The following is a 15,107-nucleotide window of genomic DNA, read 5'->3' on the forward strand; positions in this document are numbered from 1 at the left end:
TATACCACTCTATTTAATACTTTAATTCTATTTAATACTTTAATTCTATTTCATACTTTAATTCTATTTAATACTTTAATTCTATTTCATACTTTAATTCTATTTAATACTTTAATTCTATTACTAATTACCATAAAGAGGAACTGCCGCTTCTATTTAATACTTTAATTCTATTAGTAGTTACCATAAAGAGGAACAAAATAAACCAATTTTACCAAAAGTATAATATGACTTAGACTTACAAACACTACACTTGAAAGATGGTGCCTTTAAATGAAAAAGTCAGTCTTCATTGCACGACTATGTGCAACAGGGACAGTTTTTTGGTTTACAAAGTCAACCAATAACACTTGGACCCTGTCTGTCTTTAACATACTTGATGGGATCTCAATGACGAATTGTCTGTACCATGTTTGGAGGAGGTATTGTGGCCCCGGTATCTAATTGGGTACCGGGGCCACCCCACTACGCAGTCCAGATACTTGTTTGGTGGAATTCTGACACGTGGAGGGTTTTTTAATTATATTGTGGCCTCGGTACCAAATTGTGTACCGGGGCCACCACACTACGCAGTCAAGATAGATAGATGCGTATCATAGATAAAGTACATTCAGTGGTGTGGGGCAAATTGAAAAATATTCAAAATGCACTGACATTATCAAAAACAAGAGGTTGTCACACGCTAAAACTCCAACATGTATATGATGGAGAGGATGGAGGAGCAGCCGTATGTGTAGTGTAATGCAGACCTGTTGAAGGTTTTTTATATATTTTATTGTGGTGCCCAGTGCCCACTCCTCTAGGCAGTCCAGGTACATTTATTGGTGCGATTCATAAAAGTTCAGGGTTTTTAATATATTGTGGTGACCCACTCCTCTACGCAGTCCAGGTACATTTATTGGTGCGATTCATAAAAGTTCAGGGTTTTTAATATATTGTGGTGACCCACTCCTCTACGCAGTCCAGGTACATTTATTGGTGCGATTCATAAAAGTTCAGGGTTTTTAATATATTGTGGTGACCCACTGCTCTACGCAGTCCAGGTACATTTATTGGTGCGAATCAAACAAGTTGATGGTTTTCTTATTATATATATTGTGGTGACCCACTCCTCTACGCAGTCCAGGTACATTTATTGGTGCGATTCATAAAAGTTCAGGGTTTTTAATATATTGTGGTGACCCACTCCTCTACGCAGTCCAGGTACATTTATTGGTGCGATTCATAAAAGTTCAGGGTTTTTAATATATTGTGGTGACCCACTCCTCTACGCAGTCCAGGTACATTTATTGGTGCGATTCATAAAAGTTCAGGGTTTTTAATATATTGTGGTGACCCACTCCTCTACGCAGTCCAGGTACATTTATTGGTGCGAATCAAACAAGTTGATGGTTTTCTTATTATATATATTGTGGTGACCCACTCCTCTACGCAGTCCAGGTACATTTATTGGTGCGATTCATAAAAGTTCAGGGTTTTTAATATATTGTGGTGACCCACTCCTCTACGCAGTCCAGGTACATTTATTGGTGCGATTCATAAAAGTTCAGGGTTTTTAATATATATTGTGGTGACCCACTCCTCTAGGCAGTCCAGGTACATTTATTGGTGCGAATCATAAAAGTTCAGGGTTTTTAATATATATTGTGGTGACCCACTCCTCTACGCAGTCCAGGTACATTTATTGGTGCGATTCATAAAAGTTCAGGGTTTTTAATATATATTGTGGTGACCCACTCCTCTACGCAGTCCAGGTACATTTATTGGTGCGAATCATAAAAGTTCAGGGTTTTTAATATATATTGTGGTTACCCACTCCTCTACGCAGTCCAGAAAGATACCTTGTTGCAACGTTTTGGACTAATAACTATATTGTGAGGTGTTCAGAATACACTGTAAATTAGTGGAAATGCTTGTTATTGAATGTTATTGAGGTTAATAATAGCCTAGGAGTGAAAATAAGCCCAAAAACTTGATTTTTAAACTTTTTATGTTTTTTTCAAAAAAAATCCGAATCCAAAACCTTAAATCCGAACCGAGACCTTTCGTCAAGTGTTTTGCGAGACAAATCCGAACCCCAAAAATAACGAAAATCCGGATCCAAAACACAAAACACGAGACCTCAAAAGTCGCCGGTGCACATCCCTAATTTTTACACCAGCTCTCCGGTCCACTAAAAGGATGCTTTCACATTTAATTATGTAGTACTGCTAAGCGGCGTGCTCACTTCCTGTACTAATGCTTGCTGCCTTTTTCTGACACCCCAAGTGTAAGGGACCACAAGCCTAATATACACATCTAGAAAGGACATATTTTGGTGCGCATGTGCAGTATGAAAATACATATATTAACATTACAAAAATTGATGTATACCCAACTCTATATGAGGCCCTTTTATCTGAAAACGGTAAATGTTGTCTCAAGTTTCTGACCTTCCCCTTAATTACACCCAATAGGCAAAGAACTTTAGCCTGATTAGGGAAGTTTATAGCTGGTGCCCTGTATTAGCTCTGCCACTTCTAGGTGGCGACACTGAACTGGTGTCATAGTCTTACCAATAAGACACTAGGGGCTAGATTTACTAAACGGCGGGTTTGAAAAAGTGGACATGTTGCCTATAGCAACCAATCAGATTATAGCTGTAATTTTGTAGAAGATACTAAATAAATGATAACTAGAATCTGAATGGTTGCTATAGGCAACATCTCCACTTTTTCAAACCCGCAGTTTAGTAAATATACCCCTAGGTGACATATATCCTTTCAAATGAAACCAGCTGTCTTGTTGCTTCAAATCTTATAGTGTAAAGATAGGCAATCTGTGGCTCTGCAGCCGGCAGGTCATGCTAGGGCTAGAAGTTTACCAGCAGCTGATGAGCCACAGGTTGCTTAGCTTTTATTTCTTTTAGGGATGGGAGTGATAAGTAATAAATACAGAAAAATGTAATCTAGATAAACCTTTTTCAACAAATTTTTCATAATAACAGCAGAATATAACACACAGAAAAACAATGCAAATAGGTAGTAAAGATCTTTATTACTTTTAAGGCACAAGTGAAATGAAAATTGTAACATATATCCCTTACTGCATGTTAGAGATGAGCAAATTTGAAGCTAATTTCACACAATTCAAATTTTGATTAAATACAATCTTCACGTTCCCCTTTTACTTCACTATTCCACGAAAAGGTATTGGCACTGTATTTGTAGATTCCACAATTTATAGCCTATAAATAGGGCTACGATTGTAACAGCATTTTCTGCTTTGTTGAGCAATAATGACAGGGAAAATGGGTGGAACAAATATAATAATATGAATGGGTGGGTGCCACGCAGGACACTTAAGGCCAAATTGTGATGCAGAAACGTGTGGAATTATGCTCCCAAGTGTGGAATAATGCAAATATTCAATCAACGCTTGTGTAGATATTATTGTATGTTTGTGCTAGAGCAGCGATGGGCAACGTGACAGAGGTGGAGGGCCCCTTCAAAGAGGCCGCACAGAGATAGGAGCGAGAGCACATTGCCCTCCCTCCTCCTCCAGGTATGCCGTGTGACCTCCCTGCACTGTGTACCTTCTGATAAGAGAGCAGCCATCTGGGGGGCAGGCTCGGCGGCCGCCTGTTGCCCTCAGCTGCGCTAAAACATTGGCAGTGCTAAATAATTTAATTCTTGTAATATTTGCTATATGAAGAAAGTGTCTATGTTATTTACAAACTCACATTTTTAGCTCTACAAATTATATTTATTCCTTGCCTGGAATGCTATACTGACCTTTCCAATGTATTGGCCTTCTAATTTTCCATAATAATGTTGTACTAAATATTCTATACAGCAGTATGATACATTAATGTGATACGTGTGTGATACATGACTCAATGAAGTCAGGAAGCAAACTACTAATTTATTTGACTAAGCATCAGCACAAAATAGGGTCTGTATTTTTTACATTGCAATACATTTCAGTTGTGTTAAATATATCTATATGTGCTATATATATATATCTCTGATGAAATCTAAAAATGTTTTTTTTTTCTTATACAAAGTTTTTGCCAAAATTATATAGTCTATGCTTTTCAAAAATAGAAACAGAAAATAATTTTATGTTAATTATATATTAAAATATCCCAAATTTTGCTTAATAACAAAAAGTCACTGCTACTTGCATTTGGGAACAATGTGCTACAATCGCCTATGCCCATAGTTCTAGATGTAAACCATATAGTTCTATATGTAAACCAGCAACATAAGAACTATTGAAACTTCATCAGTTATTGTGTTCTACAGCTCACATGTGATGATGAGTATTCTGACAAATTGGACTGATGTTAGTCACATCAAAACAGTTATATGCTACAATTATATGCCATGTGCTGGCTTGTCAATTATTTAGACTGTAATCCTGGTGTTTACAGTGGTAGGGAGGGTGGAGGTGGAAGATCGACCTTCCTGGCCTTGCTCCCTGCGCTTAATAACAAAGCATTTCTTTATTAATTAAACAGTTGTCAGATCTGTTCTTAGGACAGGAGGTGTGTGTGTACTAAGAAGCTATGAGTTGTCTCCTGCTCTTATAAAGAAGTCGAATGGCTCATCCCTCTCTCTAGCCAAAAATGCGCAATTGAAACACAGGCAAGCTTTGTGATTTGTTAACAATTGAACTGCCAATCACAAGTCTGCTTACACTGACAGGTGAGCTAACAGATGCTCAGCCCTCAGATTCAAAAAATGCGTAGGGAATACTCCAGGGGGTATATTTACTAAACTACCAAAATGACATCTAGAATCTGATCGGTTGCTATAGGCAACACCTGCCTGTGTGAGTGGAAGGAAGAGGATCTTTCCTTCTATTGTCAGTGGATAAAGCTGTGGCATCATGGGGGTGGGGGGTACTGTCCTTCTTTGGAGGATTTGATGATGCAGGGGATGTAAATTATTAATAAACTACAATCCCCATCTATTTTGAAAAATGTAAATAAATAGCTTTCAAAAACACAATGAAATACAACAGTAATGTGGTTAATAAGGCCATATATTATCCGCAGTCACACACAAATCTGTAGGTGCACATTAAATCGTAAGAGCGGGAAATACAGCCCAGTCCCTATATGCAGAATCAGATGCCAACACTCCCAAACAAAATATATTATAAAAACATTGCCTTAATACAACTTCATTAATAATCCATATTGTAATAGTAGGGATATAGTTTCATATATATAACATCATATAGTAATTAGCACAAAGCTGCAATATCAGATGAGTAAAAAGAGGAAATAGCTACATAGCAAAACGTGTGTTAGCATTCGCTCCCTTTGTCTGACTAGAATTTACTATGTAAGGGGCATGATACCAATATACTTACAATTTGGCATCTATAGGCCAACAATTTTCTATTAGGGAAGTGTTCTACTCTGCTGCATTAAAGGAATCTAAGGTTCTATACACCACATTATACAAACTAATCAGCTGATTGTCTGCCGTATTCTAGGAGTCAGAGTTTCAATGCACTGCGATATATGAAGTAATTGACAATTACCCTAGCTATCTAGCCTACTATTAGATAGGCATTAGGCAATGGGTCTTTCCTGGGTTTTTTAACTAGGTATTATTAAGCCCTGTAAGATTGTAGTGGGCTGCTATTCAGTAGGACATTAGAACTTGACAGAATTATTAATATATGTAGTGGAGCAATACATTATTGTTATCAGTATACCATATATTAATTATATTAGAGGAACTGATCTTTAATTATCCTCTCTTTTCGATTCCAATACCAATCAGAGATTGTGAGACTACATTGAATAGCATATTGTATCTGTTAATTATACCTAGCACCCATGGTACTTTACTCATCTGATGCAGCTCTGTGCTAATTACTATATGATCTATAATATAAATGTCTAGTGGCGTGTGTTAGTCTGTCTGTGTGTGTGTGAAAAAAATAAAACCAAGCTGCAGCACCACCTGCTGGCCGGAATTATACACTGACCTACTAAATTCTTAGTGTGTGTGTAAAAAAAAATTCATAAAGGGCTGAAATTTGGTATACTAAGATGTTTTTAATTTGTTAATTTAATTTGTTAATTGTTAAAAGTGTTTATAAAGATTTTAAAAAAAAATATATATATATTTCTTGAAGGAGAAGTGACAGTTGGGAGTGGTTGGTGGTTGCCGTGGGTGACAGTTGGGAGTGGTTTGTGGTTGCCGGGGGTGACAGTGGGGAGTGGTTGGTGGTTGCCGGGGGTGACAGAGCGAGAGGAGTGTGATACTCAGGACCGCTTAGAGAGATCCCTGTGTCTGGATAGACATCTGGATAGATGTGGCGATGAAAATGAAGGATGAGGTGATGGAGAAGAATGATGAGGTGGTGACATGTGGACAAAACCACGTTAAAAAAGGGCGCTTACGTCGGGAAGTAACGCTCTTCCCCTGAGGAGGCCTGGCCTAGCCCCAAATGCATGACAAGAACCTTTTTAACACCTTAAGTAGCTTGATTTGACTAGAATGCATGAGTATCATGCACGGGTTAACTTGTGTTTATATATGAAACTATATCCCTACTATTACAATATGGATTATTAATAAATTAAGGCAATATTATTATAACACTTATACACACTTCAGACAACAGAGCAATTGCGGTTGATCTGTAATTTTTAGTATCCTATTAGTTCACTGTATTCCTCCCGTTTTTAATATTTGGCAAGCTTTTCCTGATTAGGATGATATAATATTTAAATTGCTGAAATAAAGTACACACCTTTTAATTTTCACTATGTGTCCTTGAGACACCTATTTTCTCTTTTTTTGTTCTGTCTGTTTGTCAGTCATGTCACTGGTTCCTGACAAATTAATAGGCTGCATACTCATTCAGCACACACAATAGATGCTTCCATTACATGTGGGTGAAAGTTCTATTTTATTTATTATGTGTTTTTGCTCAATATTTAAGGTTTGTTTGTTTACAACTCTAAAAGATTGGGGCCAATATAAACCTAAATGCACTACAGTATTTATCATAACATATTTTGTGAAAGACACTACAACTCTTAACACGAACACTAGAGTGAACTGGTCAAAGCTAACAACTAGCTTGTTATTATTGGTTTAACTTTTAAGCCTTGGGGTCATGTTACAAAAAATCAGTGCTGTCACAGTTTTTCCTAAGTCTCACATGTACAGCAAGGTGTGTGGTACGTTATATCAGTGTCACCTTGCAATATAACAAGGGCCAAATAGTGCATAGTCCAAAGTAATCAATGTGGTTAAAGTGTACTGTACCCTTTATTTACAGACAGTGGAGGCAGCCATGATATGGGCCACTAGTAATTGTAAATCATGAGACTTAAATACATACTTGCCAACTCTCCTGGAAAGTCCGGGAGACTCCCGAAATTCGGGCGAGCTGGCATTTCTCCTGCGTCATTTGACCCAATTCTCTGTGAATCACGCCATTTTGGAGGGTGGGAGGGGGTGGGCGAGGCAAATTGCGTCATTTTGGCCCCGCCCCCGCGATGTAAATAACGTTTTCGGGGAGTTGGCAAGTATGCTTAAATATTGGTTCAGCTTACAAAATGGCTGCCTCAACCGCCTTTAGATGACATGGTATACTTTTGGCAATGGGCAGTTCTTCATGTAACATTCTCTATTTCATATGATGATGTTGGCAGCATCTGTGCAATATTATTTACATGTTAAACAAATAAAATACAACATAGAGATAAATGACACAGGTTTTTTTCAATAGCTGCTTCTTCTACTGTCCCATTGACAATAATATCTGTATTCAAAGACTGAAGTATATAGCTATAAAATATTTTCAATAATTGTAAAATGATCACGTGCAAGGCTATTGACAAATCTATTGTTTTGGTGGTGCAATTAATAGCCATCATTTTAAATATTCTTTTCCCTCATGCAAATGGAACATTTACATTCAGCAAGCACCATTAACCCTTTTACTTAAAGGGGCTGGTCGATCACATCATTTAATGGCCTGAAGAGACTGTAGCTGCTGGTGCTGCGGGACAAATAGAAGGCACATAATTGGATGCCAGCGTCCTGTGATCACATCACATCCAATCAAGGGTTGCCCAGTTTCACTGCAGTTCAAACCCTTTGAAATAGAAATCCATTTTGTGTGTATTTTTTAAAGGTGACAAGTGAGGTTATGCAAGTGTTATAGAGAGTGGAAAAATAAAGTGTTACAGGAAAACAAACTTAGAAATAAGACACTTAGGGCTAGATTTATCAAACCTTCTAAAAAGGTAAAGTAGAGGTATTGCCCATAGCAATCAATCAGATTCTAGCTATCATTTTCTAGAATGTACTAAATAAATGATAGCTAAAATCTGATTGTTGCTGTGGGCAACGCCTACACTTTTCATTTTTAGAAGTTTTAGAAAACCTACTACCAATAAGGGTCACAGGTTTGATTCCAACCAGGGACCTATCTGTGTGGAGTTTGTATGTTCTCCCCTTGGTTGTACTCCCGTTTCCTCCCCCAGACCAAAAACATACTGGAAGGTTAATTGATTTTTCACAAGATGGACCCTAGTATATATGGATTTGTGAGTTTTAGGGAATTTAGACTGTAAGCTCCAATGGTGCAGGGACTGATGTGACATTACATATTCTCTGTGCAGCGCTGCATAATATTATGGGCGTTATATAAATAAAAAATAATAATAATTGACAGTGACAGGAAAGGACATTGTTGTATCTACAAGAAATCAGTGACGGAAAGTAAAACATACTGATATAGGTGAAGCTTGTAAAGTGTAATATCTCCTACCAATCAATCAGCATTTATAATTTGATCTGTCTAGGACAAGGCAGATTAATGAGTGTGTCTAATTGATTTGCACCCATGTCCATGTAAATATGCCTAATGGTTTTTTCCCAAGCTGCACAGAAACCATTCCTTGTGTTGGTGTAGAATGATAATGAGTAAGATCTGATTGGGTGATGCTTCGATTCTAACACCAGCTACTGACTATAAATACAGCCATATTACAGAAATGTGTTGTCAGCAAATGTACAATGACATTCTGCACATGACTGCATATCCCTCGCCTCCATTATTAATTCTGTTAAGGTTTTTTTTTTGGGGGGGGGGTTGAAACTGAACAATGTGTTTGTTACAAATATAAAAGAAGTACATTTCTGAGATATTACAGCAAAGTCACAGAACGGAGAAATGTAATTTGTGATGTGAAGGATTAAATAGTAAATGATGTCACCCCAGGGAGGAAAGGTGTAACACGGGAGGTGTGCAGATTATTGGTACTTATATATGTCATGACTGGCTGCCTTCTTACCACAACAAATTAAAAAGCTGACTAATCCTCTTAATAGGGTCCTGGCTATTGAAAATAATATTTTCAATGGCTTTATTTTTATTTCTCTTTTAGCAATAATTATTAATCAACCCAATTGTTCATAACAAATCAAATTATAACAGAAGCTACAAGAGCACAACTATATACACACACACACACACACACACGTATGTATTTATGTATGTATATATATATATATATATATATATATATATCAGAGCTTCATTTAACAAGAGCATCTATGTTTCATTTACTTAAAAGTTTATGTTAAGGCACGAACGTGTTATAATTATAGATAGAATACAGTCTATCCTCTACAGGGAATGTCTTTAATTATATCTCCCAATATTACAATTCTTGAAATTGGGACACCGTGGAAAAAATGGGTATGGACACATCGCAATGGCGGCACATCACTACTCCCTGGGGGTATGTCTAGCGATTCTAAAGTGCTAGAACGCCCCCAGCCCAAACTCCCCTCCCCTGAAAGCAGCTCTGCATTACTGCTTGCACCCATAGTGAGTGGGACATACTTCCCAACATTCCAGAAGTTGGAAATGGTGGTTATCCCTAAATTAGGACAGCTGGGAGGTATGATTTGTCTATATAAAAATTTAGTGTTTTGAAGTGATTATGTATATCTCACAATACTAGTCACTCAGTTGTTTGTGTGATCTACCCAGAACTGAACTCCTATATTGTGCTGAGAGATTCTACTAGCAATATGCTATCTATGTGGCAGCATGACGGCTAAGTGGTTAGCACTTGGGCCTCACAGCACTGGGGCCATGAGTTCAATTCCCAACCATGGCCTTATCTGTGTGGAGTTTGTATGTTCTCCCCGTGTTTGTGTGGGTTTCCTCCGGGTGCTCTGGTTTCCTCCCACACTCCAAAAACATACTGGTAGATTAATTGGCTGCTATTAAATTGCCCTTAGTCTTTCTCGGTCTGTGTATGCTAGGGTATTTAGATTGTAAGCTCCAATGGGGCAGGGACTGATGCGAATGAGTTCTCTGTAGATGGCTATACTAAATAATCAAAAAAGACTGACCTCTTTGATCCCAAAATTAATGTACTGTACAATGATTTTGTTTCATAACATAATTATAAGTGATATTCAATCAATTTACAAAGACATGTATAAAGTAAAGTGAAATTTAAAATATTGTCATCTACAAAGTCCTCAGCAAATAACCAGAGTAAATATGATCACATACACGACTATCTGGTAGACTATTTTGGTTGCATTTCACCAAACTGCTGCAATAACGTCTGTGTTCCCCATATTATTAAATTACTGATAACTGATAAAAGCTGCAGTAAGTAACACATTTTAACATAGCTTCTAATTACTACATGTGTACATGAACCCCTTCTTGTTGAGAATAAAATGTTTGTTAAGAAAATGACTACATTTCCACTACAGATTAATTTATCCTGTCTTATACATAAATGTCTGTTTTATAGGATTGTGGGCAATTCCAGACTGCTCACTTGTATAGTGCATTTGCATACCTCCCAACACGCAAGACCCTGGCAGCGGGACAGGGGGCTGGAAAACACCAAGCTGTCCATTAGATATCTCCCCCCTCCCCCCAACATTCCCACCCACAGGGCAGACCAGACAGGACAGAGCCCTAAATTCGGGACTGTCCTGCTGAAATCAGGACACTTGAGATGCATATATTTGTATAATGGTAGACTACCAACAGAGATAATAGTGTAACAGTAACTTCCATTCTTAAACTGTAGACCCATTAACACACGCATCTTCTTCTTCCTGTTCATATAGTGCAAACTGCACAGCTTGATGAATGCTATGAAGAACCATTGTGCCTTCTTCCCTCTTAAAATAGTCCCCATTCCTAAGGGAATTCCTCACAGAACTATTGCATTGAGCCAGCAAAACACGAATACCGATGTTGTTATAGTCTTTCAAGATCTCTTTCAAGGTGTTTAACCCTGCTGTATCTATGAACTGAACGGCACTGCAGTCAATGACTATGGAATGCAGAGACAATTGCTCTTGATTGATCCATTGTACGGTTTCCAGCTGAGCAATATTGGTTTCTGTAATGCCCATCTGCATCTGCAGCTTCTCTTTCTTCTTTGCTGCCTTTATTTTTGCTGATGCCACAGAAACTGGGTCCACGCCAGTGTATTTATACAAGGTTGATTTAAAGCATTGCTTATTCACATAGTAGATAGGGGCTTTAAACCGAAAAACCTTGATGCCTTTTGTGGTATTTAGATCCTTATAGACATTCATGGACTCATAGACCTCTGAGGCTTCCACCCTACCTAACAGGGTTGATCCAGGTCTCTGAGATCTTACAATGACGCAGAGCATAGAAAAAACAATGCCAATCAAAAGTCCAAGTTCTGTACTAATTAATGCTGTTGAAAGCATGGTTACCAACCAAATTGCTGTGTCTACTTTATTTACTTTCCACATCCTAGGTAGATCTAAAAATTTTCGGAGGGCACCTCTTAAATTGACTATGGTTATTACACCAAGAACACATTTCTGAAGTGAGTAAAAGAGAGGAGCGATTACAAGTAGAACCAACAAAATGACTAGAGAGGTCATGATTCCTGAGATTTGAGTTTTGCACCCGGTGGATTCCTTAACTAGTGTTTTTGCGAGAGCAGCGCTTGTAGTGAAGCAATGGAAAAACGATGGGATGATATTGCAGAATCCAATGGCATACATTTCCTGATTGGCCTTCACCTCATATCCATGTTTCTTAGCAAACATTTCAGAGAGGGAGACAGTAATGGCAAATCCTATAACTGCAATGGACAAAGCCCCTAAGGCAATATTGGGAATTAGGCTCCAATCTGGTGGTCGTGGCATCAGAAATCCAGTAGGAATTTCACCTGCGATGCTAGAGTCATATTTATCTTTGAGATGGCCAAAGTGTGAGGCAAGAGTTGCGCCAACCACTACAAAGAGTTCAACAGGTATTGGAGCCTTAAGCTTAGACTTGAAGTATTCATTGAGTTCTTTGGTTGGAATCAGTACTAAGAGACACAAAATGCTAGTAACAAGATCACAAATATTGGTTAAGTGAATGTTCTTGAAGATATAAATCCAGGTGTAGATAGAAGAGCCAATCCCACTGGCACGTGGTATACTTAAACCTAAAAGATATTTCACTTGGGATGTGAGGATTGTGAAAGACGCACCTGTTGCAAATCCACTGAGCAGAGAGTCAGAGAGGTAGACGGAAACGAAACCAACTTGTAAGAACCCCATTACCACCTGTGAATTAAAAACAAACACAAAATTAACATTGACAATTATATTTATACCAAAAGTATCCATTGCCCATGAAGAAGTGTTCAATATATATATATATATATATATATATATATATATATATATATATATATATATATATATTAACCAAACAGTAAGCCAATTGGCACTAAGTGAAACACCGATAAGTGAAATAGTGAAAATATAATAAAAAGTATACTCAATTTCATATATGTAATAGGCAGCTTCTTCTCTTTAGAACATTTGTTTGCAAAATGTCAATGTAAAAGATCAGACAATAAAGAGAAAGCGCCGACACATAGTGTTAATCTTTACAGACACATAATAAAGTGCAAAAGTGCTAATTGAACTCATACCAAAATAATAAAAATAGCAGGCTTATCTGATTTGTAAGATGGCAATAGGTCCTCGAGCTTCCAGGATAGAATTCAAAGGGGGCTAGGACTCAAACAAGAAATGACAAAAAATAGTGTAATACGTTCCAGACCATGTGTCACAATATGAACAAAATAAGGTTCAAAAAGAAAGCGACTTCCAAAATTTTAATATCATAGAAAGACAAGCAAGTGCCTGTACATAAGCATCACATATAAAAGCTTATCTGTAATCCACCAGTTCACAGAGACAATTCCTGGCCAGATGATGAAACAGTCCAAAAAACGCTCACACGTGGAGAATACAATCCGCCACACCCTAACGTGTTTCGTCTTCCACGACTTTATCAAAGGGTGTGATCCATACTGTGACGTACAGGGTTTAAGTAGTCTGTACTCAACAATCATACCACATGACACACCGGCATTGAGTCTCGCATAGCGGTGCGTCATATCCGGTGACAAGCTTCTGGAATGTCAATCTGAAAGACCCCTATTCAGGCACATTAATATGGTACAACTCCGGAATATTACTTCCAGTACCATAAAACTTCCCCATAAAAGATACATACCTTAAAAACATCACAAAACATCACGTGTATATATAAAATGACATATTCACAGAACATATGATTTATATCAGGGATTTATACAACATTTAGACATAAACATAGTATACACAATATATATATATATTTTCACCAAGCTATTATACACAGTATCAGTCATTTATCTAAATTAAACCTGCTATCTGCATTTCCATACTTACCGTACAGCCCATTCTCTTATTTTGTGAGCCTTTTAATTATCAGTGTAATTAAGATCCGCTATTTTGTTTTGTGTACTGCATAGTGTTGACTTTTGTAAATAACCTGAAAAACAAGTTTGATGCTATATATGTATATATATATATATATTTATTTAACATAATATGATCATTTAAAACTCTTTGTAACCCCTATATATAAGCAGATGTCTCCTGTGGTTTTATTTTGATAGTTAATTTAAGACAGAAATGCTAGTAAACAAGCATGTGGAGCAGTGATTTTAATGAATATGCTTGCAAAATGAATTCTTAAATGAATTATAGATGGGGTTTTACTTAATAACTAATCACCCTCCCCAAGTATAATCTCCTTACTGTCTTGGATTGCTGAGTAAAAGCAGAATCTTATACAGATTTCCCTCTCTTATTGCTGCCAACACATGCCTTAAATTGCTATTAATTCACATAAGCTGTGGCCTTTTTTTTATTAAACTTAATTGGAAAAGCAATATGCATGCAAATAAATGAGAGCTTTCACATGAAGGCGTATTCACTGTGCCTTGTGGGCTTAAATCCAGTACTCCAGATACACACAAACTATAACACTGCTGAGGCTGGAAGGTACAGTGTTGATTAAATGATTTGTGGGCTATATATAGAAGACCAAAGTAACTTAGCCAGATTACTGTATTAGCATGCAAAGTTGTCTTGTTCTTTACCTGATCCTCATATAAAACAAAACAGGCTTGTCTACAATTGCTCAATGTACATAGATCAACATGAGCAAAACTTTAAAGACAATGTAGAAAAATAGTTATATAAAGTATGGTCAACAACAATAATATACTGATACAGAATCTTCCTATAGACAGTGGAAAATTGGAGGTATGTAATAAAGCACATTTGATGCGCATCACAAATGGCTTTCATTTAATAGTACGTCCAGTTCATTTTTGTTTTTAAATATACATTTGTAAATATAATTTTAAAATAGAAATGATTGCAAATCTTAACATGAATATTTGATTATGTATGGGAAATATATAGCTTAGTAACATTAATTTATAGGGATAAAATTAAGGACATGCATAGCCTTATGAGATGCTGTCCAGGAGACCTAATCTAAATTTGGGAGTCTCCTGGACATTTGGAGAGAGTAGGCAAGTATGATTTAGACATTTTCAAACAACATTTTCAGAGGTGTACAAATGTTACTGTTTGGGTAGCAAACTCTAACTACTACTTATCCTTGTGGCAGTGGAATGAGACTACTTATCCAAAGCATGGTAACTGAAATGAAAACTTAACCTCTCAAGTAGCAGAATGCAGCTTAGCTTTAAAATG

At 37.1% G+C, this 15,107-nt stretch overlaps 1 protein-coding gene across 2 annotated transcripts in view; it reads right to left on the bottom strand.

The window, feature by feature from the left end:
• Window positions 1-3,017: 3,017 nt before the first annotated feature.
• Window positions 3,018-15,107, bottom strand: part of SLC26A2 (solute carrier family 26 member 2) — a 56,708-nt gene continuing 44,618 nt past the window's right edge. For both annotated transcript variants that reach the window (XM_075209601.1, XM_075209602.1), the window contains exon 3: window positions 3,018-12,605. In XM_075209601.1, coding sequence (XP_075065702.1) covers window positions 11,082-12,605 — 1,524 coding nt within the window. In that variant the 3' untranslated portion in view covers window positions 3,018-11,081. The remainder of the gene's footprint in view (window positions 12,606-15,107) is intronic.

The sequence above is a fragment of the Mixophyes fleayi genome, chromosome 4 (genome assembly GCF_038048845.1).
Source record: "Mixophyes fleayi isolate aMixFle1 chromosome 4, aMixFle1.hap1, whole genome shotgun sequence".
Taxonomy (NCBI): Eukaryota; Metazoa; Chordata; class Amphibia; order Anura; family Limnodynastidae; genus Mixophyes; species Mixophyes fleayi.